Consider the following 23,705-nt stretch of genomic DNA (forward strand, 5'->3'; position numbering starts at 1 on the left):
CAAACCATTGCCATAGTACTACTCTACATGTATCCCTACATGTGAAATGTCACCCCCTTCTGCACAATGAGCCCCACAAATCTCCAGAATCGATGGGCATGTCTATTTTCCAGTGCTCTATGGGTGAATTTGTGATGTCACCAGACTCCCCGCCCACCTCTATACTCCCCTTGGCCAGGCAGCGTCGCGAGGATAAACCTCACGCTTGTTCAGTGAAAGTACACACACAATAGAAACAGAGTGTGTTCTGGGAAGAAGCAGAGTGCACTCACGGCCCCCTGTCACTCCTACAATGTGCTATACACTGACAGAAGAAATAAGGGGGATGTGAAGCTGGGACTGCGCGTGCATGAAATAAGAAAATGATATGTCACTCACAGCACAGGGGAAGAAACGGCACACATTTATCTGTGTGTCTTTTTTTTTCTTACTGAAAAAAGGTAAGAGGATTGCTCAGAGCTGGATTAACTCTTCATGGCAAGACTGGGCATAGTTGACATGACAACCTCTACTGTACCAGGTAGAAGTCTTAATTACAAAAAAAAATTCAGGTTTACATCCACTTTAAAGCATAAGGCGGTTAAACAAAATACTGACATAAGGGGGATCCTTTTTCAAACTCAGTGATTCTGTTTAATTTTTTTTTTTTACATGTTGGTGATAAATCTATCAACAATAGACAAACATAATGTGCTTAAGCTAATAACACATTCAGAGTGCTGGAAGAATAAGTAAGTGGACCCACAGACTTCAATGTAAGCTAATGGTATCAGTAGTTTGCACACCTGTAGTCCACTTAATGAAATGAGTTTGGAGGTGTGGTTTAGAGCTACTTTGATTGATAAAAAAAAAACAATACAATGTTTTAAGATTGCTGTTCATAAGAAGCATCAGCTGATGTGAACCAAAAAGGAGCTCTCAGAAGACATACGACCAAGAATAGTTGACCTGCATAAAGGAAAGGTAAATAAAGCAATCTCAAAGTGTGAGGCATCCATTAGTTGACAGTTAGGCAAATTGTCCATAAATTAAGACAATTTAGTACTGTGGCTATTCTTCCTAGAAGTGGGTGCCCAGCCAGGAAGACTCCAAAGGCACAATGCAGAATCCTTAACGAGGTAAAGAAGAACCCACACGTAACAGCTAAAGGCTTGAAAATATCAATGGAACTGGCAAACATCCCTGTTTATGAGTCTACCATACTTTAAGAGAAGCTCCATCCAAAAACTGGAAGCTCCGCTTGTTTATACCCTCGCTCCCTCCACTGCCACATTTGGCACTTTTGGGGGAAGTGAGTACGTGGTTTTGACATGTACCCGCTCCCAATTTCTGGTCAAGATTGCCGCGGCAATCTTCGAATATGTCTGGCCCCTCCTTCTTCCCCCGCTGCCTTCTAGGACACACACAGGTCCCAGAAGACGGCAGGACCATTCATAAAGTGCAGCGCAATATGAAAACCTGCTGTGAAGCCTAAAGGCTTCACTGCTGGTTTCCCTTGGTGAAGATGCCGGCGCCTGCACCCGAAGCTGATTGAAGAATCAGTTCGGGTGCCAACATCACTGGATCCCTGGACAGGTAAGTGTCCTTATATTAAAAGTCAGCTGCTGACTTTTTATTTATTTTTTTTGGGGGGGGGCTCCTCTTTTATTCTTTGAACATGTATGGTGTACCATGGCAGAACACAACAGAGGAAGCCACTGCTTTCCAAAAAAAAAAACATGCTGTGTGCCTGAAGTTTGCCAAAGTGCATTTTGGCAGACCTCAACGTTACTGGGGAAATGTTTTGTGGACTGATGAAACAAAAGATAGATTGTTCAGGAAGAATAGTCAGCACAATGTATGGCACAAAAAGGGAACAGCTTATAACATCAAAACATCGTCCCAACGGTGAATTATGGTGGAGGGATCCTCATGATTTGGGCTTGCTTCGCTGGCTCGGGGCTTGGACCACTTGCCATCATCGAGAGGAAAATGAATTTCCAAGGGAGGGGGAGAGGCATGGAGCAGAGAGGATAGAGCAGACAGCGTGATGACAGAGGCACATAAACGGACCACGGTATCATGGATCAGGACCCATGATTATCGTGGTCAGCAGAGACAGGGGGACCCAGGAACAGATTTAAAGGAACAGATTTCAAAGGATATTTTATATATATCTCTATAACCCCATAGAGATACTGTAGAATGACTTCAAAAGAGCCATTCACACCAGACATCCTATAAATGTGTCTGAGCTGGGGCAGTTTTGTAAGAAGAAATGGTCAAAAATTCCTCCTGAACATTGTGCAGGTCTGATTTAGAGCTACTGAAAGTGCTTACTTAACCACTTCCATACCGTGCAAATTCCAACACTCCTCTCCTACATGTAAAAATCATAATTTTTTAAGAAAATTACTCAGAACCCCCAAACATTATATATATTTTTTTTAGCAGACACCCTAGAGAATACAATGGCGGTCATTGCAAATTTTTTTATGTCACACAGTATTTGCGCAGTCATTTTTTAAACGCAATTTTTTTGGGAAAAGAACACTTTCATGAATAAAAAAAACAAAACAGTAAAGTTAGCCCACTTTTTTAATATAATGTTACAGATAATGTTATGCTGAGTAAATAGATACCTCACATAATTGTAAAAAAATTTGTGTTGGAGGGAGGAGCCGGATGTGGGCGTCAGGCTGGATTCGATGCTAAGCCCGGGACGCCTGGAGACCTCCTCCCTGTGATGTCGGCTTTTGCTTGGGCAGAGGCTGCTGTACCCCTGTCCTCCATCGCCCCCCCCCCCCCGGTCCAATGCTTTCGTCCCTTCGGTTCCTCCGTTGAGCGCGTTGCCGCTGTGAGACCGAGCGGCTCACTGGAGTAGGACTCGAGTAGGCGCACCAGATCGAAACCGACGCTCTCCCGCTCCGCCCTGCCCGTCTAAGCCCAGTACAAACCACTGACAAGGCATCGGGAGCCTGAGATAACAGAGTCGAGAGGTAAAGCTGAAGGAGTGGAGAGCCTGGCAAACCATTTTGAACCGACCGATGGGGTAAGTGCACTATAAGGATACTGGAGATACTGGAGGAAACAACACCTGTACAACGGACACATGAAGAGCGGCAAGTAACGCAATCTTAAAATACTTCTTGTTTAACTATGATTGTTTATAATTTAAAGTGACTTTGTGTTTGGCGTGCAAAGTTAAACCAAATACAACCATCTGTAAGCCTTAGGCTGTCCCATGCATCAGGAGACTCACGGAGTTTCTTGATCTGATGCTATTTTTGTCATCTTCCTTGGTAGTACACCCCATAGATCTCCCATAAACCTGTGAAGGGGTGTGTGTAAATCTGCAGGAGGCGTGAGCCCGGCGAATCGCGCACGCTCATCTGAGGGGGTAAGTGAGCCACAGGAGTTATGGGATGCAGCGACTCCCTGACCAGCAAGCACACGGAAAAACTGGCAAGTAAACTCAACTTTAATCATTGATCAGCTTTGATTGTCTATTATTTAAGGAGACTTTAGGTTAAGTGCACAAGGATAATTTTATAAAGTCAATTTAACTACCTGTAGAGCACAGACTATTGTACGCACTACGAGATTAGCAGGGGCTCTTGTCCTGTTGCTCATTTACATTTTAGAACCACCCCCCCCCCCGCTATACAAGCCACATTCTTGCCACATATCCGCCATAAACCTGCGTATTGTTTGCACGCTTACTCAGTAAAAACATATTCTGCCTGCAGAAGCAAGCTGGACAGGGTTTGTCTCACTTTGTGAGTAGGGTGTCACGGGGGGGCACATTGCTACAGGAGAAGTCAAACTCATAGCAAACTCATAGCAAACTCATAGCGGTACAAAAGGCTCTGAAAACAGGATTTTGCTGCACTGCTGCACTGACAACTGTGTGGACTGTGGGACTGCTGCATGGACTGCTTGGTCTTTGTCACAGAACGCTAAGTAACGCTTAGTAACGCGGTGTAAGCAGGCTGGTACATTAGGTGTAAAAATACTTACTAGGGAAGTGACTTTCTTAGGATTATGCTGATCTAACCTATAGAAGTCATCTGCCAAATCCCGCTAAAGTGAGATAATAACTCAGAGGGAAAAAAAAAAAAAAATAAGAGAAATAAGATCAGCAATTATAGTGGTACTATAGTGACATCGGTCGCTAGAGCTGCTTCTACCCACATAAATTGCCACAGGCGTACAGATTACAAGAAGACAAAAATTTGGAATCTCCACTTTGGTAAAATTGGGTGCTCCCTGGGAACTTTCCATAAACTCTTCCTACAACATACCCAAAAGCCTACTCCAGATGAGGTAATACCAGAGGGAGCCTGACCGGGACCAAGATTGGAGGAGTAGGAGAGGGAGGAAGGGAGAAACAAAAAAAAAAAAAGGGTGAGGAAGAGTAGGCGGGGAGCAGGCGCCCATGCTAAGTGCAGTAACTAGGAAGAAATGAGGGGTAAATCAACGAAGGGGGCGACAGCTAACCCACCTAGGAAAAGTGCAAGCCCGGGAACCATCAGAAAATACATGGTACATGATAGTGGCAAAGACAGTCCGGGTAAACAAAAGGTGACTAAAAGTAAAACCCCAGAGTGCCTATCAAAGATAGGGACGAGAAGACAGCTAGCCGAGGCTGACACCCACATAGCAAGCAGTGAAACATTAGAGGAAATAACTAAGGAACCCCAACAAAAAAAACTGCTTCCATCAAAGGGAGAAATGGCAGAAATGTTTGCGAGACTCAAAGTATCTATAAAGGGGGAAATAGATTCTCTACGTGAAGATATGAGAGTTGAAGATGCAGAAACAAGGATGGACAGGCAAGGAGACGAGATAAAAGGACTTAAATCTCAGATGGAAGAGATACAGAAAGAACAGAGAAATATACTGTACAGAATGGAAGACCAAGAAAACCGGAACAGAAGGAAAAATTTACGGATCAGAGGCTTACCTGAGACACAAGGAGAAAAAGAAGATTTTCAAGGAAAAATGGATGAAATCTTCGGTGGTATGATAAATCCCCTTGACACAAGTAGTAAAATAAAGTTCAAAAGAGTCCATAGGATCAGAAAGCCTGCTGAAATAAGGGGGGAGGTCCCAAGAGATGTTATTGCAAGATTCCATAACTTTAGCGATAAAGAGCAGATCAAGGTTAATATGAAAAAGATCTATCCAGTGAAGTTTGACGAGACAAATTTGCAGATCTTTCCGGACCTGGCAGCAGAGACGCTGGCCAGGAGAAGAATCCTGAAACCATTACTGGAGCAGCTTAAAGCACACGAAGTTCAATACTCTTGGGGCTTCCCAGCCTGCCTAATTGGACGTAAAGAAGGCCCTTCGGCAACCTTAAGATTCCCGGAAGAAACAGCAAAATTCTGTAACCGCTTAGATGTGCCATTAGTGGAAATCCCGGGTTGGTGGGAAAAGATAGTAGACAGAGAAACTATTGAGGAACAGCACGCTTGGAAACCAGTATTTAAAATGAAAAGATCATAAGCAAAGAAGAAATATGCTCTAGGGAAATAGAAAATAAGCTTGGGTCTATAAATTTATTAGATGTGAAGCCGGGAGGGGAGCATGGGCTGGGGGGACGGGGAGGGGGTTGGACAGGCACGGGAACCTCCCAATTACAGGGGGGAGTATTGGATTCAGGGGCGACCAGTCCGAGCTCAACCTCCAGGGGGATAACCGAGGGGCCGGGAGGTGTCGGTGGGGCCACGGTTCTCTAGGCCATGGGTAGGCCTGTTACCCCAAATTGGGCAGGGGGTTGGGGGGGCTGGTTAGGAGGAAGGGAGAGGGAGGGAAAGGGAGGTGGGGGAGGGAGTGGGTTGATGTCAAGAAAGAATACCTACCGGATTAACATACCATATAAGTACTTAGACCACCACTCTGTTGCAGGGCTCATGACAGATACTTCCAGACAAGAATGCCTAACTTAAAAATATTATCGTATAATGTACACAATATAAATTCCCCCCATAAGGCATGCTAATATCCTGCATGAATTAAAATTCCTTGGAGCTGATGTGGTGTTGCTGCAGGAAACACATCTATTCCTGGGCAAAAATCAAAAAATTTTCTCTAAGGAATTCCCAGTTTGGTTCTACGGAGACTCGCCTGTAACTTGTGCGAAAGAAGTAGCCATAGGGTTTGCCAGTGGAACAAGGTTTGACCTGCATGAGAGAAAGACGGACCCGGATGGACGGTACCTGTTCCTGAGTGGGAAATTAAATGGAATTGATTGTTCACTGGCAAACATCTATGGCCCAAATAAGAATCCAAATAGTTTTATGATAGCGAGGCTGGCCGAATCTGTGGAATTTAAGAAAGGACTGGCCATAATGGCTGGCGACTTCAATCTCTGTTTGGAACCAGGAAAGGATAAATCGTCCCATGCACGGGGGACGGGCACGGCTTGGAACAATAAAGTGAAACAGAAATTGCATCAGTACCAATTTGTAGATGCATGGAGGTCGCAGCATACTAACTGCAGGGATTATACATTCTACTCTCCTGTGCATGGGACCTACTCCAGACTTGATTATTTTTCGATTGAACACCGATGGCTGGAAGCTGTTACTAGCTTAAATATTGGAATAACGACCTTTTCCGATCATGCGCCCGTAAGTCTAATATTGAACATAGGACAGAATCAAAATAAGAGCAGTAGCTGGAGGTTAAACGAAGAATTGTTAAGTGATAAAGCGATAGGAAAACTTATAAAAAATGAATTAGAATTTTACTTTAAAACAAATGAATCAGCGGAGATAACAGAAGCTATCATGTGGGAGGCCCACAAATCCTATATAAGGAGAATCCTGATTAAAGTTGGCTCGGAAAAAAAAAAAAAGACCAAGGAAGATAAACTTATCTTAATAAAAGAGATATTTGAACTAGAGCAATTGCACAAGTCAACTGGAGGGAAGGAGGCGCTCCTAAGACTCCACTATAAAAGAGAGGCCATGAGAGACTTAGTTGAACAAGAAACAAGCAGCCTCCAATCTAGCAAAGAAGTAGAGGTACGTGGAGGGGAATAAACCGGGGAAGTATTTTGCAAAGATACTAAAAAAAAAGAAAACTATCAACTATATTGAGAAAATTAAGACAACAGATGGGGACACGAGGTATAGAACTAGTGAAATTGCCAAAACCTTCCAAGATTATTACGAGGGACTATATTCCATTAATAAGAAGATTACAATAAATGAGGCGGACAAGAAAAGGGCGAGGACCAAAGCGTTTTTTAAAGATATAGGATTAAATAAAATAGCTGAAGATAAATGTAGCTTACTAGAGGGCCCCTATAACAGAAAACGAGATTAAAAAAATATTGAAAGAAACTCCGGTAGGGAAAAGTCCCGGGCCTGATGGTTTTACTGTATTATATTACAAAAAATTTCAGGACCTACTAATTCCCAAATTGTGCTCCTACATGAATGGGATAGGAGTAAAATGGGAGATGGGGAAAAAGGCGTTAGAGGCCATCATCACCATTATCTTGAAAGAGGGCAAAGATAGCACACTCTGCTCTAGCTACAGGCCTATATCACTCCTCAATATGGACACGAAACTGTTCACGAAAGTAGTGGCCGGGAGAGTGAAGAATATATTGAACGACATGGTCCACCTAGACCAGGTAGGGTTAATCCGTGGTAGGGAAGGGCGGGACAGTGGCATAAGAACACTTTTGGTAATGCAGAGAATTAAAGATAGTAAAGCCCCAGGTCTATTCCTGTCAATTGATGCTGAAAAAGCCTTTGACAGGGTAGACTGGGGCTTTATGTACTGTACGCTGGAGGAGGTTTTGGGCCTAATATGATCAGATGGATAAAGGCATTATATGTTCGTCCTTCTGCTAAGGTCAAGGTCAACGGAACACTCTCGGAATCGTTTGTAATGTCTAACGGTACTAGACAGGGATGCCCACTTTCGAACCCCTTCTAACAAGGATCAGGCAGAACCCGGATATCATGGGAGTAAATGACGGGGAAGAGGCTCACAAATTGGCAGCTTTTGCAGATGATATTTTATTTTACATCACTAGACCTAGGATAACCCTCCCTAATCTGCTTAAAACCTTAAAAGAGTACAGAGAAATATCTATTTTCAAGATTAACCCAGCCAAATCAGAAATACTAGAAATAAATTAGATTGAAAAAGGGGATCGTTCTGTTTATAAGGAGTTTCCATTTGCTTGGGGGGAAAAAAGAGATTAAATATCTTGGGATTAAGATAACTAGATCAAGAGAGTCACTGTACCAGTCCAATTTTGTTCCTCTCCTTAATGAGATCAAAGAGGAGCTGAGCAGAATTACAAGAGGACAGTTATCATGGGGGGGAAGAATTAACATCCTTAAGATGGCAATCCTACCAAAAATTTTGTATAAAATGCAAATGATCCCTATTCCACTACCACAAGCATATTTTAAAACACTGCCATTTTGGAGAGGGAAAAACCCACGTATAAGTTTTGCAACATTGGTTAAAGATAAGGAGAAGGGGGGCACCAGATATTAGATGTTATCACGAGGCAATTATTTTATCACGAATAGTAGAATGGGCAAAAAGCAATAAGGAAAAGCATTGGGTGAAAATGGATAACACGATTAGTAAAGCAAAAATGGGTAAAGTAATATGGATTCCCCCACCTTTTAGAAAACTCAGCACCGAGACACATATTATCACTAGGTACGCATTAAAAATTTGGGATAATTTTCACAAAAGGGAGAAATGGGAGTACAACTCTCCTTTAATTCCTCTTAAGGATACAGAGTTTTTTGCACCTGGAATGGAGGATTTAAGTGGGAGATGGATTTTGCAAGAAGAAGCACAATTAAAGGATGTGATGGAACGGGGTAAACTATGTACATACCAGGAGTTAAAAAATAAAAGGGAACATATAGTCATCGACAGTTGGCGGTAGATCCAATTAAAACACTTTATCGAAACACTCCCTCAACCCGTTCGATCTGTCGATAACCTTCACCCCTTAGAGAAATTGTGTGCAGATAAAGTAGGGAAGAAGGGGATCTCGAGGATTTATAAGGTGTTAATAGAATTGAAGGGAATAGAAACACCGGTATTTATCAAAAAGTGGGAGTTGGAATTAGATTCAAAACTCACAGACTCTGAGGCTGGGATCTTATTAAAGCGAGTACATATAACATCAGTAAACTACAAGCTGTCCGAGCTAATCTACAAGTGCTTGGCAAGATGGTATATTACCCCAGATAGAGCATCTAAGTTTCAGAGCGAAACCTCACAATATTGCTGGAGGGGATGTAAAGAGACAGGGACTATGGCGCACATCTGGTGGCATTGTCCAGAAATCAAAAAATTCTGGGGCGAGATCAGGCAAATCTGTGAGATAACTCATATTGAGGTCCCCGACGATCCATGGGCGTGTCTATTTCACAGTTTCAGAATGCCAACTGAGTCATATGTGAGAACACTCTTACCACAATTCTTGAACGCAGCCAAAAGCCCTATACCCAGATACTGGCAGGAAAGAAGGTGCCCAACATTACAGGATTGGTACGACAAAACTAAATCCAAAACCTTGAATACCTGAGATACAGCGAGGGAGTGGAAATGGAAGAGTATGGAGAAAAATGGAGGGATTGGTTAGAGTTCAAGTGCTCAATAAGGTCTGCAGAGGTGTTAGGAATCTAAAATGAATATGAGGTTTGGCCCTTTAACTAGTTAGAGACTTGTAAGAAGCAATATGAGTGGAGAATATGAGTGGTTCAGAACTGGTAGGATTTAAGGTACGTGAAGGTATGATAGGACCGGGACAGGGGACATCGGTGGGTAAGGGGGATGCGGGGTAGAATTAGGGAGAAGGCAGGGGGGTCCAGACAGTCTAGGTGCTAGACTTGTTTCAACCGTCACTAACGAAGAGAGGCTCCAAGAAAAGATTGGGTCGTTAGCGTTGGAGATTTTTAGTGATATATGTAATCACGAAGAAGGGAAAGAAAATAAATTATAAAAAAAAAACTAATATATGCCACTATGATGTGAACAACGAGTCGGGTCAATATTGAACTGCAAAGGTGAAACTTACCCCCCGGAAAACGGTCACTGATGTGGTAAATAAAAAAAAAAAAATAGATACCTCACATGTCATGCTTTAAAATTGCGCACACTTGTGGCATGGCGCCAAAATTCGGCACCTAAAGATCTCCATAGGCGATGCTTTAACATTTTTTACAGGTTACATGTTCAGATTCACAGAGGAGGTCTTTTTTTAGAATTATTGCTCCCGCTCTAGTGTTCACGGTGATATCTCACATGTGTGGTGTGAACATAGTTTACATATACGGGCACCATTTATGTATGCGTTCGCTTCTGCGTGAGAGCTCGTGGGGATTGGGGCACTTGATTTTTTTTTTTTTGTCTATTTTATTAAAAAAAAAAAACACTTTCCCTTTAAAAAAAAAATGTCGCTCACTTTTATTCCTATTACAAGGAATGTAAACTTCCTTTGTAATAAGGATAGTGCGTGCCAAGTCCTCTTTATGGACACATGGGGTCTATAAGATAAAAAAAATCAAAAGATCAAAAAAAAAGAAGGATCTCAGGCTTTCCTGTCGGGCTCCCGGCTTTGTTTACTTCTGCTGGCTCAGATATAATGTCATAACGTCGTTCCTGGGCCTCCGAGAGTCACAGAGATTGCCGGGGACCATCTGTCCCTTCGATTTTTTTTTTCATTTTTTTTTCATCTTTTTAAATGACAAAAAAATTTTTTTTTCTTTTTTTATTGCATTTTAGTATAAATATGAGATCTGAGGTCTTTTTGACCCCAGATCTCATAAATAAGAGGTCCTGTCATGCTTTTTTTCTATTACAAGGGATCTTTACATTCCTTGTAATAGGAATAAAAGTGACACTTTTTTTTTTTTTTTAAAAACAGTGTTAAAATAAAAGTTAAAATAAATAAGAAAAAATAAATAAAATTTTTAAACGCGCCCTGTCCCGCTGAGCTCGCGTGCAGAAGCGAATGCATACGTGAGTACCGCCCGCATATGAAAAAAGTGTTCAAACCACACATGCGAGGTATCGCCACAATCGGTAGAGCGAGAGCAATAATTCTAGCCCTAGACCTCCTCTAACGCAAAACATGCAACCTGTAGAATTTTTTAAATGTCACCTAAGGAGATTTTTAAGCGTAAAAGTTTTGTCGCCATTCCACAAGCAGGCGCAATTTTGAATCATGACATGTTGGGTATCAATTTACTCGGCGTAACATTATCTTTCACAATATAAAAAAAAATTGGGGTAACTTTACTGTTGTCTTATATTTTAATTTAAAAAAGTGTACTTTTTCAAAAAAAAGTGCGCTTGTAAGACCACTGTGCAAATACAGTGTGACAGAAAGTATGCAACGATCGCCATTTTATTCTCTAGGGTGTTAGAAAAAAAATGTATAATGTTTGGGGTTTCTAAGTAATTTTCTAGCAAAAAAAAATGTTTTTAACTTGTAAACACCACATCTAAAAAAGAGGCCCGGTCCTTAAGTGGTTAAGCACATTGTGGTTGTATATTGTTGTGACATAGATGATAATCAGGTCACATTTTAGGGCAAATTACTGTAGAAAACCAGTTAACCACTTCCCATCCCGCGTATAGTAATATGACGGCCGCAAGGTGGCTCTCTGATCCTGGGCGGCCGTCATATGACGTCCTCGGCTCCTGCTGCGTCACTTGGGGGCCGATGCGCGTGCCCGGCGGCTGCGATGTCCGCCGGGCACCTGCGATTGCTTTGAACACACAGATCCACGTCCTGTCAGGGGAGAGGAGACAGATCGTGTGTTCCTTGTGTATAGGAACACCGATCGGTCACCTCCCCAGTCAGTCCCCTCCCCCCACAGTTAGAATCACTCCCTAGGTAACACATTTAACCCCTTGATTGGCCCCAGTAGTAAACCCCTTTCCTGCCAGCGACATTTATACAGTAATCATTGCATATTTATAGCACTGGTCGCTGTATAATTGCAAATGGTCCAAAAATAGTATCAAAAGTGTCCAATTTGTCCTCCGCAATATCACAGTCCTGACATAAATCGCAGAGCAGAGTAAAAAAAAAATAATAATAAAAATGCCATAAATCTATCATCTATTTTGTAGGCGCTATAACTTTTGTGTAAACCAATCAATATACGCTTATTGCAATTTTTACCAAAAATATGTAGAAGAATACATATCAGCCTAAACTGAGGAAGACATTTTTAATTTTTTTCTAAAATTAGGATATTTATTATAGCAAAAAGTGAAAAATATTGTGTTTTTTTCAAAATCGTCGCTCTTTTTTTGTTTATAGTGCAAAAAAATAGGATTTTTATAACAGCTTACCTGTAAAATCCTTTTCTTGGAGTACATCATGGGACGCAGAGCCTTAAGTAATTACTTAATGGGTTAAAGGCCACCTTCAGGTGATGGACACTGGTATACCCAATCCAAGAAGTTCACTCCCTATATAACCCCTCCTCCTTCCAGGAGCACATCAGTTTTTGTAGCAAAGCAATATACTTAAATCCCAAAAAAGAGTGGAGGGACCTCTGTGTGATGTACTCCAAGAAAATGATTTTACAGGTAAGCTGTTATAAAAATCCTATTTTCTTTATGGTACATCATGGGACACAGAGCCTTAGATAATTACCTAATGGGACGTCCCATAGCAATGCTACTTGAGGACCTATACTGCTGCCTGCAGCACACTGCGCCTGAAGGCGATATCCTCATACCTCCTTACATCCAGCTGATAAAATTTTGTGAATGTATGCACTGAAGACCAAGTTGCGGCCTTACAGATCTGAGCCATGGAGGCCTGATGACACACTGCCCAAGAAGCACTAACCGCCCTGGTAGTGTGCACCTTAACTTGAAAAGGGAGAATCTTACCCTTTAAATCATAAGTTTGAATTATCACTTGCCGAATCCACTTAGCGACAGTGGATTTCGAAGCTGACTGTCCTTTCTTAGGACCCTCTGGCAGAATAAATAAGACATCAGTCTTACGAATCTGAGCAGTTGCCTTTAAATACATTTTCACTGCTCTCACCACATCAAGACAATGTAGTGATTTCTATTCCCTGGAACATGGTTTTGGAAAAAACAATGGCAGGACAATATCTTGGTTCAGGTGAAAACCCGAGACCACTTTTGGTAAAAAACCTAGACAAGTCTCTGTCCTCATGAAAAATCAAATATGGCTCTTCACAAGAAAAAGCAGCCAATTCCGAAACCCTCCTTGCTGAGGATATAGCAACCAAAAGTACCAACTTCCTTATCAAAAGGACTGAGAGAATATGTTGTATCGGTTCAAATGGCTGTTTTTGTAACACAGAGAAAAACTAAATTCAAGTCCCAAGGGTTCGACTGAGATTTGACGGGCAGATTAAGCCACGTTACCCTTGTATAAAACCCGGACTAAAAAATGAGTAGCAAGTGGTCTTTGAAATATGACCGATAAAGCTGAGACTTGACCTTTAACAGTACTCAAGGCCAATTTCATTTCTACCCCTAATTGTAGAAAGGCATGAAATTCTGCCTATATCTCCGAGGGTGCCAACCCTTGGATTCACACCATGAAACATAAGCCCTCCAGACCCTATAATATATAGTTCTGGAAGCTGGCTTCCTTGCATCAGGGTAGAGATAATTGACCCAGAAAGCCCAGTTTTCTTCAGAATGTGGGTTTCAATAGCCAAGCCATTAAATTTAGAGACCGTAAGGAAGGATGGAATATCGGTCCCTGTGAGAGCAGATCTGGCTGTAGTCGGAGGGACCATGGGCCCTCCACTGCCATCTTTACGATTTCTGCATACCATGACCTTCTGGGCCATGCTGGTGCCACCAAAATAACCGGCTTTCTTTCCAGCTTGATCCTGCAAAGAAGTCGTGGCAGCAACTGAATAGGGGGGAATGCATAGATCAGTGAGAACTGATCCCATGGGGTCACCAACGCATCCGTTCCACATGCAAATTAATCCCTTGTTCTGGCCACAAAGTTGACTAACTTCATGTTGAACCTGGACACTAAAAGATCTACATCCGGAGTCTCCCATCTTTGGCAAACAGCCTGAAATATGTCGGGGTGAAGAGACCATTCCCCTGGGAACAACTGCTGGCGACTCAAGTAGTCTGCCTGGCAATTCTCTACTCCTGGAATGAAGACTGCCGATAGGCACGGAACATTCCTTTCTGCCCAAGTTAGGATATGGTTCACCTCTCTCTGTGCTGAGAGACTTTTGGTGCCCCCTTGGTGATTGATATAGGCCACAGCTGGCATTGTCGGATTGAATCCTGACAGGACAATCCCGTAACCTGAAAGTCCAGGCCTTTAGAGCCAGATGTACTGCCCGAATCTGTAGGATATTGATGGGCAAGGTTCTTTCGGTTCTTGACCACTGTCCCTGGACAGTTGTCTTTTCAAGTACTGCTCCCCAGCCTAAAAGGCTGGCATCTATTGTTACCATTTTCCAGATGACTGGTCTGAAGGATTTTCCTTTCAGCAGATTCTGGGTTAGAAACCACCAAGTAAGGCTTTGGGACACTCTTGGGGGCAGCTGCATTGGCAAGTCTAAAGCTTGAATTGTTTTGCTCCAAGCAGACAAGATACTGTTTTGCAACAGTCTTGAATGAAACTGGTCATAGGGAACTGCTTCGAATGGATCCACCATGGTTCCTAGCAACCTCATGCAAAGGCGAATGGAGGGATCGCCATTTGACCTGACCATCCGCACCAGCTCTCTTATGAAGTTGACCTTTGCCTGAGGCAAGAACACCTTTTCCTGGGCTGTGTCTATGATCAAACCCAAATACTCCAGCCTTTTTAGTGGCATTAAGGAAGATTTCTCTAGGTTGAGAATCCAACCCAACTTTCCAGATAATTGGTTGTATTGCGTACGCTTTGCACCAAACGAGCCACCGACTGATCTGATAGCAATAGATCGTCTAGGTACGCTACAACTGTTATGCCCTGTGCCCTTAACCTGGCTAGAGGTGGGGACAGCACCTTGGTGAACACCCGGGGTGCTGTGGCTAGCCCGAAGGGCAAGGCTACAAACTGGAAATGCTGCTGTTCTAACTCGAACCGTCGAAACTTTTGATGAGCAGGAAATATAGGGACATGCAGATATGCATCCCTGATGTCGATTGATGCCAGAAGTTCTCCTCCTAGAAGGATAGAAACTACTGACCTGATCGTCTCCATATGAAAGGAGAGGATCTTCAGGAACTGATTTAGATTTCTTAGATCTAGAATGGGTCTGACGTCTCCATTTGGTTTTTGTACCATGAAAAGATTTGAATAAAACCCCAGACCTTGCTCTTTTGTGGGGATCTGTATGATCAACCCTTGAGATATTAATCGGTCTAGTGCCTGAAACAGAGATTGTCTTTTCTCTGGATCTTTGGGAACGCTTGACCTCAGGAAGCAAAACAGTGGAAAGTCCCGAAATTCCAGCTTGTACCCCAGCGTTACCGTGGAGATGACCCATCTGTCCTGAATTTCCGCTTTCCAGACTTCTTAAAACTGCAGAAGTCTCCCCCCCACCTTGGTGAGGGGGGTTGCCTCTTCATGATGAGGCTTTAGGATTCTGCTTTGCAGGTTTCCGACCCCAGGACTTCTTTTGAGCCTGGGTTTGACCCTGAGGTTTTCTCTAGAGTCTGACGGCAGAGGCCGTCACCACTGCCTAGGAGCGGAAGCCCCTGGCGCAGGGGAAAGAGCCCGCTTAAATGAAGGGCATTTATACTTTCTTTTGACTGGCAAAAGAGTACTTTTCCCACTAGAAATTGTTTGGATATATTTGTCCAAGTCTTCTCCAAATAGCTGCTCCCCATGAAAAGGGAACCCAGATAGGAGGTTTTTACATGGTGCTTCAGCTGACCAATTTTTTAACCACAGGATTCTACGCATATACACAATCATAAGGGTAAGGCGGGATGCATGGTGAATAGAATCTTTAATGGTATCTATGGCAAAGCATAATGCTTTTGGTAGTTTAGCCAAATCCCGAGCTTGTTGTGCAGGAAGCTCTCTAAGGGCCTGTTTAAATTGGTCCATTAGGGATTGACAGACGCCTATTTCAGCGACTGCAGGCACCTGCTATGAAAAAAGAAGATTTTAACAGGGATTCCAACTTTTTATCTGTTGATCCTTAAGCATTTGTGCATTGTCTACAGGACAAGTTGGGCCTTTATTCACACTGGAAATCGCAGCGTCAACTGCTGGTATTTTCTATCTTTTGGAAAAAAATCTCTTAGGAGGGAAAAAATGCTTATCCGGGTGATCCCATTCAGCAAAAATATGTTGTTCTAGTAATGCATGTGCAGGAAATGCATGCAAAGGCTGAGAAAGTTTTAAGGAACTCAAGGAAGAAACCGAGCTTTCAGGAGACTCTGTCAGGGGCAGCATGAAAGTGGAATGAACCATCACCGTAAGAGTTTGTATCAGCAATTTCTCAGATTGTGAGGCTAAAAAAGGTTCATCTACTGTTGTTTCCTCATCGGTTTGTTTTTCCTCCTGATTGACTGAGGGTAACACCTCATCCTGAGGCCACTGTTCCCCTTGCAAAGGTTCTGAAGTGGGGGAGGGGGATCTAGCACGCTTCCTATCCATTTGAATGGAGGATGCGATTAAAGCCGCTAATCTTCCTTTCAGACCCTGCAGGGAGGAGGAAAGGACATCTTTAGCCACGTATACAGGGGCTGAGATGTGGGAAGCAGCTGCACCATCAATTTGTTCCACTGGCTCACCCTGGTTTGCCATAACTGGTAATTCAGTCAAGGATAACAGTGTGGAAATGCGACTCGAGATCCTAACGCCTGGGGGTGAAACCTTTACTTTTTTGGCTTTTGTGGTGTCTTTTTTGGTAGGCATAGTCCTAAGTACAAAAACAGAGGCACTATACAAATTGCACTTAATCGCTGAAAATAGTCATGACATTTAGAGCCACTATAAAGTTCAGCCTAGTGCTGGGGAAAAAAGTGTCCTTCCTGTATCAGGAATGCCAGTTTTGCAATCCATACGTGTCCCACAGCTCTTGTGTCCCTGTGTTGCAGGCTGCTTGTCTCTTCCTCATCAGCTGAGGAGAGACTGTCACAGCTGTAGCTTTATCTTTTTTAGCCTGCCGTGCGTCCTCGTGGACGTTCACGGCACCGTGTTTAGGCCCCGCCCCTCCGGGAAAAATACTGCCCCTTTTTATATTTAAAAATGTTCCCACAAGTTGTGCGCAGTGTTTTCGGGATCCACAGACCCAACATAAGGGGGGGGGAGGCAGAGCCCATCCAGCAGCAGGCAGACAAACAACAGTAAAATCAGCCACAGTAAAACAATTAGCAGTACCAGCAGGAACTCCCCACCCCCCTGCAGTGGGGGGGGGGTAATGTAAGGGGGGTACAGTGCTGATGTCCCCCTAAACCTCTGGTCCCATCTTGGGGGAGAAAGAAAACATTTTGTAGATTTCTTTTACCTTGAAAAATCTCCCTGCGCACGCTGCTGCGACCACACACAGACTGAGCTTTACAGTGAAGACAACAGAGTAAGGTATGTGAATAGTCTCCCTCTAGTGGAGAATTAAGGCATGACAACATTTTTTCCCCAATGGAAGAATACATAGATGTTTTTATTACCTAAGTTTCTTCCCTTACCTTATCCCCGCCATAGGATTTGCGAATTAACAGACAATCCAACCTTCACCCATCACGGCGGACTGCATTTAGCAAACCTTCAAGGACTGGGTCCCTACATATAGGGGTTCAACTCCCTTGAACCTGTAAAGCACCCCACCAGTTCCTGGGGTCCAGCCCTACAAAGAGAGGCATTACAGGCAAAACCACGTGCTTCGGATATGAGGCCCCAGGTACCATCCTTTTAGGCCTCAGTGGCACTTTGGATGGATCTGGTGTCTGGAGGCAATCCAGCATGGATCCCTCCTGGAGCTCCTCAGAGCACATCTTCACTCATGACCAACACCTTAGACACTGACGAAAAAAAAACTGATGTGCTCTTGAACGGAGGAGGGGTTATATAGGGAGTGAACTTCTTGGATTGGGTATACCAGTGTCCATCACCTGAAGGTGGCCTATAACCCATTAAGTAATTACTTAAGGCTCTATGTCCCATGATGTACGATAAAGAAATAAAGACCGCAGAGGTGATCAAATACCACCAAAAGAAAGCTCTATTTGTGGGGAAAAAATATGGGTACAGTGTTGCATGACCGCGCAATTGTCATTCAAAATGTTACAGCGCTGAAAGCTGAAAATTGATCTGGGCAGGAAGGGGGTGAAAATGCCCTGTATTGAAGTGGTTAAAGAGGTTGAAAAGGCATATATATTTTTTAAAATAACAAACAAGTTATACTTACCTGTCTCCAAACCTCCTATTCTGGGGTCCCCGGCCAAAGTTCTGGGCTACTCCTTCTCTCTGTGTACCCCCATAGGAAGCCACTTCCTATGGTGGTGCACCTGCAGGCTCGATCCCGAGCTGGGCGCACACAATGCACACACAATGCCCTTTTGCTCCACCCCCTTCTCCCTCTTCACGGCTTTTAAATTAGACAGCAGCAAGAACCAATGGCTCCCCTCTGCTCTCTTTGAGCCTGTGAAAGGGAAAAGAGAGAAACAGAGCTGCTGCAGACAGGCACAGTGCTGGATTGATACAGGACTCAGGTAAGTATATAGGAGGGGGGTGGCGGGAACAATTAGTTGATATTTATGTTACATTAATGTAGATAATGCAATAAGGAGGAAAAGAAACCCTCTGGTTGCAGAATCACTTTCATTTCAAGGGGTTCACATACTTTTTTTACCACGGTTATTACTGCAAAATGTATATCAAGCTGGATGAACAATACAACTTCATGGCCTTCTGCACAATGATTGAAGTGACTGCATTTAGACGAGATGATCTCCTACTGTCTATTCTCAGAAATAATAGTGTTCTTCTTTTTAGAGTCATTAAGCTACAAAATCAGCTACTGAGTATCAAAATCAATGCCTTAACTTCTTTGAAGAAGAGTGTAGATTATAATATACCTGTAGAAGCTTCCATCTGATGTTCAAGTCATCCAACTGGCGAGCCGTTTTTGCAGATGGCTGAATATCAAGAGCAGAGAGCCTACTAGCCACATCATTCACTGTGTTCACTTTTGAGCTGATGGGTGTAATTTCCTCTCTGAATGCCTGTCACAGGAAGGATAAAAGACAAATATTTCTAACTTTAGTCAGCAGTATAAATCTTTGAGAAGTTGATACTTGAATAAAGACCTGTTTACAGCTATACACTTGCTAGCAGTTTAATATAAGTTTTTTTTTTACTGCAGGTAAATACAGAACAGCAAAAATTAAATAAAGTAGAACTCCAACCCAACCCTCTTCTCTGGTTTTGGATAGTGCGTGGGAGGGTAAGAACCTCTTTGGGCCTGGTAATACTGTAAGTGTCCTTGCTGAGGAGAATTACTCTATTTGTCTTAGTGACTGTTTTCAATTGGTCAATTGGACAGAAATAAAGGAAAATCTTAAGTTTTACAATTACCCCTAGAGCAGAAATAGACAGAATATCGTCCAATGGGGATCGTGATTCTGGTGATAACTGTCAAAGATGGAATTTTTGGGAGATTTCCACACACATCTTCTGTCAAAATTGACATGGCAAGTGGGCAAGCCACTTGCCCCAAAGACCCCAAATAATCTAAGTAATTTAAATTCAAGCAGAAAACATTTTGAAAATGTGGTACACCGCATGGTCATTTCATACCTTTCTGCATTTTCATTTCAAAATCATTAAAACCCTTTTTAAAAGACACTGACACAAGCATCTACACATATAACAACTAAGCACCTTCTAGTTTTGGTCCATTAATACCTCTCTTCTTTATGATCTAATAATAATGGACAGCTGTATAATAATTCAAATAAAGAAATCCAAAAATGTCATGCTTGAAGTAAGACAATGGCCAGGACTCTGTATGTGTTTCTTGCATAAACATCCATTTCATCAGGAGATATGGAGGTGTTTATATATTATGTATTCTGTTGTATGGTGTCTCGGACGAGGAGACTTGGGGGCAGCAGGGGACCAGGTCGGAGGCACTCGCCCCCAACCATTGCGTAAGAGGGAAATGAGATGGGCTTTATCCTAACTCTTTACAAAGTTGTAATGTGTTGGTGCCCTTAATCCAAAATAGTTTATGGAACTGTCTGTAGTAATACATAGTATGGACCACTAGGGGGCACTCTAGTGTTTCAAACTAGTCACATACATATCCAGATTCAAATTACATTGTGATCAGCAGTCCCCTTGTATCCCACAACAAGAAGGTGTACGCAAGAGGAACTTCACTTTCACAGCTTACAAGATTTCTTTACAAGATTTCTTTCCAAGACTTTTATTTGAGTTTTTGAAAGTACAAATAAAGAACAAGAGGGAGACATATACAACAGCAGACTAGGTTAGCCAGATTTGAGCTCACAAGGTTTCAATTCAATTCACTTTGTGATAACATTTTATAAAAAATTTTTGGACAATAGTTAAGTATGTCTCTTGCATGTGACCAAATGGAGTACCACTAAACTCATGTTTTTCAAAATGTTCTCTGGTTAAAGTTATTATTAAGAGATGTAGGTGCAAAGATTTAGCTCTTTCGTGTACTGTATGTTCCCCATACTCCCAGTATGTTATCTATATAAGTAGATTATTAAGAGATAACAAGTAAAAAACAGTTAGTAAGTTATTAATGATATCCAAAAAAAAACACTGCTATGCTAAAATTCTTTCATCAACCAAATTTACGGGTCTATTTTACATTAGACATTGTATTTTTGAACGGTGGGAGGGAAGCCTGCAATGGGTGAGTTTGGATATAAATCTTTGAGTTTGGATATAAATCTTTATCACAAGAATGGGTTGCCAGGTCACCACATAACCTATAAAATAGGAGTGGGGTGGAGTGATGAAGTACAGCAAAGCCTCCATGACAAACTAAACTACTCTGTAGGTAGACTTAGCTCCCTGCATGCCCGCCAAATTTTCAGGTTTCTAAATGGCATCTGCAATTAACTAATATATACGTTTGGTAATGACTGAATCTATAAAGCTGAACCTCAGGCAGACGACTAAATACACTGATGAAATGTATATATGTAGGCTGTTTTACTTGTCAAATGATTTCTATTCATGTCCGTTCAGTCCTGAGATTTATATAGCTCTGTCACTCAGCACATCCCTGTCTTATAGGGCAGGATCCCTGATTTTTCTCTTCTGCAGTGTGTAGCTCTTACAGGTCTTGGCCATCCCCAGTCTGTGACTGGATAGTTAAAGGAGAAGAAGCAGCCTGACAAGCTCTTCTCTTTGTCGCTCTTCTCTTTGTCACTCTTGCTCTGCAAGTTCCCCATGAGCACTGCAGCACAATTGCCAGGCCCTTTGTTCTGCTTTTCTACTAGTCTGGGCTCCGCTGTACATGGTACAAGTCAAATTCAGATACTTAACTAGCCATACATGGCTTGAATTTATAATTTTGCAGGAAATCTCAGCAGCGGGTAGCCCTTTCTGTACCACAAACTTTGGTTGAAAAATCTATGGAGCCAGGTGGAAAATTGTTGGCCGAACAGTGACTGCATCCTACCACAGCCCACACAATTCCTGTCCACTCCTCCTCTTAAACTGCCAGATGAAATTTTTAGCTCTGCTGTGAAGCCCTCTGACTCCTCATCTTTCGCGAGGACTGTTCACACTAGAGCACTGTGCATGAATACATTCTGAAAATCTCCAACACCTCCTCAGCATCGTCCTTGCTTTTCCAGGTCTCAAACTCCCAGTGTAGTGCATGAAATTGCTCTTGTGTGGAAATGCTAAGTGCTTCTTAGTGCAGACTAAGTCCAGACATGCCACCTGTAACGATATCACGTACGGGACATGAAAAGCTGTAGCTAGCTGCCATCTTGTGTGGAAGTAGCCATGACAGTTTGGCTAACCATGTAACATGACAGAGAAATCTGAACTCCCTCCTCCCTCCTTCCTTGTCTTAGGAATTCAAAGCTTTTTAAGTTCAACAGATACTTGATTTGATTGTAGCCGTAAGTTCAACAGAAAAGGTTATCTCAACAGAGAAAACAGAACCAGGTTAGGTCAGTAGAAAACATTTGTTGTAAGGGCAGTGTTCAGGCCTGTCGACCTCCAACTTATAAGTATGAAATTCCAGCATGTGTCCTAACTTCTGACTTAGTAAAAGCACAGCCATAATCTGGACATATTTAGTTTCCTCAGATAATATGGAACGTTTCAAGTCCAGACACCCCTATGTCAGGTCATATGGGAAACCCCTGGGACCACTTATTCCTCCAAAGCAGGCTATACATTATAGAGATGGCATGTTTAGACTTGTTTTGAAGGAAATCTCAAGTTGAATAATAATATGGATATTTGGAGTCTGTAAACACTATAGATGCAGATATATGAATATGTATTACAAAATCTACCTGGGACGTGGTCATGAGTGTAGACACCTCTCAGCAACCAACCCCTAAACAAGATGACCAGACGATTGGTTACTGGTCACTGTCAACACCTCCTTTGATTTGACAGAAAAGAGGAGATGCCAAGACAATGGGCAGTTCTCCTTTTACCATCCAAGAAGAAACATCTGCCAAGTCGAGAACCGATTACCTAGCTCATCGATCGAACTCTGATCACCTCTGATGACCCTCTGATGACCCTCGGACATTAATTGCAAGTATTCTTTCTTCCCAATTCTACCTTATTGCTTTGTGGCTGTATATTGTCTTTATCTTTTTGAAACATCTTTTTTCTGTAAATATTTTATTTGCACCAACTTTGACCTTTTCATAATAAACTCTTATGTTGAAAAGTGTTAACCTTGTCTCTAAAGCTCTTAATGCAAGCTATACGAACCTGCCTCTTGAAGGGCGCTACTGTTGTAGTGTAAGACTCTGAGCAGACCTGTCTGCGGTGGCAGTGTGTGTGTGGCAGACGCTTATTCTAAAATTATAATTGGTATTGCTAAAATTACGAGTCTCCCCCGGCTCAGTCTTTTAAACGGGGGTGGTGGCAGTTAAAGGGTTAATTGTGTAATTAGCCCAGTGACAATCACTCTCAGGTTGCTCGCACCTAGATTGTGGTCCTGCAAGCTGGAAAATCTTTGTGCTGGGCGCAGCTGAGAGTGGCATTGTTACGTAAGTGACAGCGTGGTGTGAGGTTGGCCGGTCCTTCGTTGCAAGTTAGCGAGGAGGGCGGGGATCTGACACCCGCGTTCGTCACACTGCCCACCTACTGGCAGCTATTTGGAGCACAGGAGAGAGTGCAAACTGTCAGCTTGTGTTGTTGTGAATGACTATGGCTGAGAGTTTTAATTTACAAAAACACAAGCTAAGCTGACAATAGCACATGTGAGCTATTGCACTAGCACTGTTTGTCACATGCAAACATTCACAACACAAGCCAGCAGTTTGCACCATCTGTGCTCTGTATAGCAAGAGGTGGGGTCCAGGCTGCACTAATAAGCACTTGTAATAAACAAGAACATATTCATACACTTACACATGCAAGGATAATGCTGTGTGTAGGAGATTTCCAGACCATGCCTAAGCACAGTGTCCTAGTGTGAACAGCCCCTGTGAGAGATGAGCGGGCACAGTACAGCAGAATGAAGAGTGAATGGGGGTCAGTACTGGCTCCCTCATAAGAATGC

At 42.7% G+C, this 23,705-nt stretch overlaps 1 protein-coding gene across 10 annotated transcripts in view; it reads right to left on the reverse strand.

Annotated features, from left to right (window-relative positions):
* UTRN (utrophin) overlaps positions 1–23,705 on the reverse strand; it is a 1,071,426-nt gene that overhangs the window by 199,399 nt on the left and 848,322 nt on the right. For all 10 annotated transcript variants that reach the window (XM_073627744.1, XM_073627752.1, XM_073627745.1 and 7 more), the window contains one exon: positions 19,036–19,182. In XM_073627744.1, coding sequence (XP_073483845.1) covers positions 19,036–19,182 — 147 coding nt within the window. The remainder of the gene's footprint in view (positions 1–19,035; positions 19,183–23,705) is intronic.

This window comes from Aquarana catesbeiana, linkage group LG04 (genome assembly GCF_042186555.1).
Source record: "Aquarana catesbeiana isolate 2022-GZ linkage group LG04, ASM4218655v1, whole genome shotgun sequence".
Taxonomy (NCBI): Eukaryota; Metazoa; Chordata; class Amphibia; order Anura; family Ranidae; genus Aquarana; species Aquarana catesbeiana.